The sequence below is a fragment of the Poecilia reticulata genome, linkage group LG17 (assembly GCF_000633615.1).
Source record: "Poecilia reticulata strain Guanapo linkage group LG17, Guppy_female_1.0+MT, whole genome shotgun sequence".
NCBI lineage: Eukaryota > Metazoa > Chordata > Actinopteri > Cyprinodontiformes > Poeciliidae > Poecilia > Poecilia reticulata.
In genome coordinates, this window is record NC_024347.1 from 8,480,776 (window position 1) to 8,484,924 (window position 4,149).

The window sequence follows — 4,149 nt, forward strand, 5'->3', positions numbered from 1 at the left end:
TATATATGTATATAAATTAGCTGCATATGGAAATGAACTGAACATGGGTGGTAATAAGTGGTGTGCGTCATACATTGCGCAACCCGCTGCGCTGCTGTGTGTGTTTTTTTGCTTAAGAAAGACGGTGGAGGAGAAGCTTATTTTGAAATCCTCGACAGGATATGTGGCTTGTTTTGGCTGAGGTACAGCGGTCCACCTGCTGCAGCAGAGCGGCTGCCAGCCGAAGGAGACAAACCTGGTGACTGAATGACCGGAGCTGCGGTGGGTTCAACTCTGCTCTGCTTCAAAGACGCCGCACGTTTCTGCACGAGACTGTTTTTCCACTGACAGCACACAGGCTGGACATGTGTGGAGGACACGGCGACTGGATTCCTGCGCTGACGGGTTTTTTTTTCGAACAGCAGAAACTGAACCGAAGGTGCGACGACGGACACATCTGCTCTGTAGGCAGCGACCCTTCATTTCCACCCCGTCAGGTGATGGAGGCTGGCCTGTAGGGAAACAATTCCACTCGGTCCAGGTGTGGGCGGACAAGGACTTGGCAGGAATTTCGCCAAAATTACGACGGGAATCAAGTACAGTTCACTGTCTCCCGGTACCGGGGGAGACCAGCGGCCGCTCGTCATGTCTCGCGCAAAGGAGCGACTGAAAGCCGGGAAGGAGACGAAGGACAGCGTCACCCTCCTGCCGTGCTTTTACTTTGTGGAGGTAATCTATCTATCTATCTATCTATCTATCTATCTATCTCTCTCTCTCTCTCTCTCTCTCTCTCTCTCTCTCTCTCTCTCTCTCTCTCTCTCTCTCTCTCATGTACATTTATTTCAGTGTGGGCAGGTGAGGTCTGTGGTTTGTGGTCACTGCTGGTTCTTTACATCCCATCCTCTCCCTCTGTAGTTATTCAGATTGTGACTCGTGCGGGTTGGAAGTTGTGCAGTTTGATGCTCATTCCTCTCTGTCGTGTTTGGTCCTCTTGTTCTGGCTGCCAGTGACTCTGCAGTCTTTTCCAGGATATTATTATTCATCCAGCATCCAGCAGTTTGGTGAGGCAGGGCCCAAAACTTCTGAGGCAAATATTTGATTGGTATTTAACGGTGAAGAGTTCACACAAAGCATATAAGACAGTCCTATGCACTAATGCACTTTAGTGCCTGGTTCCATTTAATTATCTTATTGGACATTCATTCTCACAGTTTAGGGTTTAGTCATTTTTCTAGCAAATCACTGACTTTCAGTGTAATTGTTTTTTCCTCTCAGCTCAAAGCCTGCAGTCATGTTGAACTGTTGAGCTGCCCTCCAGCATGTTCTCTCTTCTTGCTGCAGATTATATGTTTTCCTTGCTGACATCCCAATTTACAAAATCACACAATGGTTATTGTTGTTGTTAAATAGACCTATGAAATGAAATGCTGTAACTATTCTGCTATATTACATAGCAGTCCTCAGAATGAAAGCAAGTAAAATTAACAAACAGCAGAAAATGTGTTTTCACTTAGAAAACAGAAATAAACTTACATTTATTTCTATTAAATTAGAAAATTCAGGCTGAATGGGCGACTTTGGCTCAGTGGAAAGAACAGTTATCCTGCAATAGAAAAGTTGTTTCCTTGTTCCACATGCTGACGCTCCAAACCGTCCGGTCCATCAACACGCGGTCAGAAAGACGCATTTAGTTCAGAGTCCATGAGATGATATTCAGAAAGGATTTTTTTATTAACTGATTTTAGTTGCCTCTGCGATGAAATCTTTGCGTAAAGTCTGTAACGTGTGCGCATGTGCACCAGTCAAGGGCGTTAATTATAACCTGTCAAATGACCGACTGGCTTTAAATTTTCCTGTAGTTTAAAAAAATAACCGGTCAAATAAGGAAAATATTCCGTTAACGCGACCTCTGTATTCAACCCTCATTAGCCAACAAGGTAACATAATAGCGTTGCCAGAATTTTACCGCAGTTATTCGGTAAAATTCCCCCAGAAATCAGACTCACCCTCCTCCCCTCAAAAAAAAAGGACAAAAAACAAGAGCTCCGTGTCGGAAGCTGTTGTTACAGGCCTCAGTGAGGGTGTTAGCTGCAATTAAACAGATAAGGTACGTCTGAAAGGGTTGAAGGAGAAAATCTTTTCTCTCAAATAACAATACTAAGACATCTAGAACAACACCTAGATATTGAATCATCACGTACAGAACCATATTTGTAGAAAACTAAAAGCAATGTAGCACAAACACCTTATGCATGTCAAGCATGGTGATGGAGCGGTAGTGATCTGGGTTTCTTTTGCAGTCACAGATCCATGACACGTAGTCAAACTCCTCTGTATGAAAGTGTTCAGAGGAGAGGCTTCATGTTGAGCCACTTCATCCTTTAGTTCTAAATTCAGTTCAGACCATATATATNAGAAGAAGAGCTGCCATCGATACAGTTGCAGCCAAGCATGATTTAATGTTACACAATACAGTTTTACCAAGTTGCTCAAAGTCTAAACTGGTATTGTTGTKSATTTAAGGTGTAAAGTTTACCTTCGACCAAACGCCCCSCAAAGGCATCCCAGCGCCCCCCTTTTGTAAAAATGTCCGCCAGCGCCCCCTGCCGTCCTCTGAACGCCCCCTGGGGGGCGGTACCACCCATGTTGAGAACCGCTAATATAGAGTGTTGATCTTCTTAAGACCCACCCTCCCCCATTAAGCAAATACACTTGAGTTTATATACATATTACTATTATTATTGCTGCTGCTGCTTATTGAATATAAGTATCCTATAAGCATTCACGTTTATACATCTTGGAATTGGAAAATATGCATAAAAATGATATGGTCAAAACTAAAACTTGCCTAATAATTGTGCACAGAGTGTAAACCTCGTGATGTGCATAAGCTCTTGTGTCATGTAATTGTGTTCTCTGGACTTCTATTCAAAAGGGAGATTAGTTTACACCTTTTTTATCAGTGGTTTGTATTGGCAGGTCTGAGTATCTCAGAAAATGTTAATCTTCTGGTGTCGTCACACACAGCCATGGCTTACAGAGAATGGTCTGAAAGGAGAAAATAATAGTGTAGCGTACCAAGACATTTTTGATGATCTCTGCTGAAGGTTGGAAACAGCTTCACAAAGTAAGGAGGAGTGACTCTGGCTTAGATCAGTGGTGTCCAAATTTTTTGCCATGAGGGTCAAAATAAAAGCACTTAGAAGTGGGCTGTGGGAGGGGATTTTATTAATTTTTTATTTCTCTTTTCTTTTCAATAATGAACTCAATGCACAAGATTGTATTGAAACAAACAAAATAGACCAGTGGTCCCCAAACTTTTTCCTGTGAGGGCCGCAAAACGTTTCCCCTTCTCTGGTGGGGGCCGGATTCAGTTTGTAACAGGAAAATTGTGAAACGTTTATCACCTGCGTTGGTGCGCATTTCTCCATTGATTTTTACCCAGAAAGCACATGGGAAAAAACCGTTAGTGAAACGGTCACTGGGACTGACTAGTATATATTCCATTGAGGGAAAGTAAAGGCTCGTTTTGAAGGTGTTGCTTCGAAGAATTCGACCTGGAATGCGGCGTTCATAACAAACAAAGGTTCCAGAAGAATCACCTCAAACCAGATGTTGAACTGGAATTTATTTCAATGTCATTTGTGAAAGTTAGAGCCTCATTTTCAATAGTGGAGCTATAAAGGTTGAAAAAGGTTATTATTTTGGACAAAATCTCATCAACATCAATATTTCCACTAAATAAGAGGCAAAAAAAAGGTAACACTTTATTTGAAGGGGTGTGAATAAGACTGTCATGACACTGTCATAAACACGACATAACAAATGTCATGAACATGAATATTTATGACTGTTGTCATAAAGCGTCATTCGGTAAATTATGACACTTTTAATACAAAGTTGACATTATTAAAAATGTCTTTGTTATGACAACTTGACATTAACCAAGAAATCATTACTGTGTAAACTTTACCTTTAATGACATAAAGATACCTAATTTTAAAGTGCAATCAGTAATACTTGATACCTGATATCAGTAATGATTTCTTGGTTAATGTCAAGTTGTCATAAAAAAAGACATTTTGAATAATGTCAGTTTTCTATTAAAAGTGTCATAATTTACCGAATGACGCTTTATGACAAGTCATAAATATTCATGAAGGCTAATTC

At 41.1% G+C, this 4,149-nt stretch overlaps 1 protein-coding gene across 1 annotated transcript in view; it reads left to right on the forward strand.

Annotated features, from left to right (window-relative positions):
• Positions 1-66: 66 nt before the first annotated feature.
• The window catches only part of LOC103479244 (phospholipid phosphatase-related protein type 4-like), a 36,719-nt gene continuing 32,636 nt past the window's right edge, over positions 67-4,149 (forward strand). The window contains exon 1 of the mRNA XM_008433569.2: positions 67-708. Within this exon, the coding sequence (XP_008431791.1) occupies positions 625-708 (84 nt within the window). The 5' untranslated portion in view covers positions 67-624. The remainder of the gene's footprint in view (positions 709-4,149) is intronic.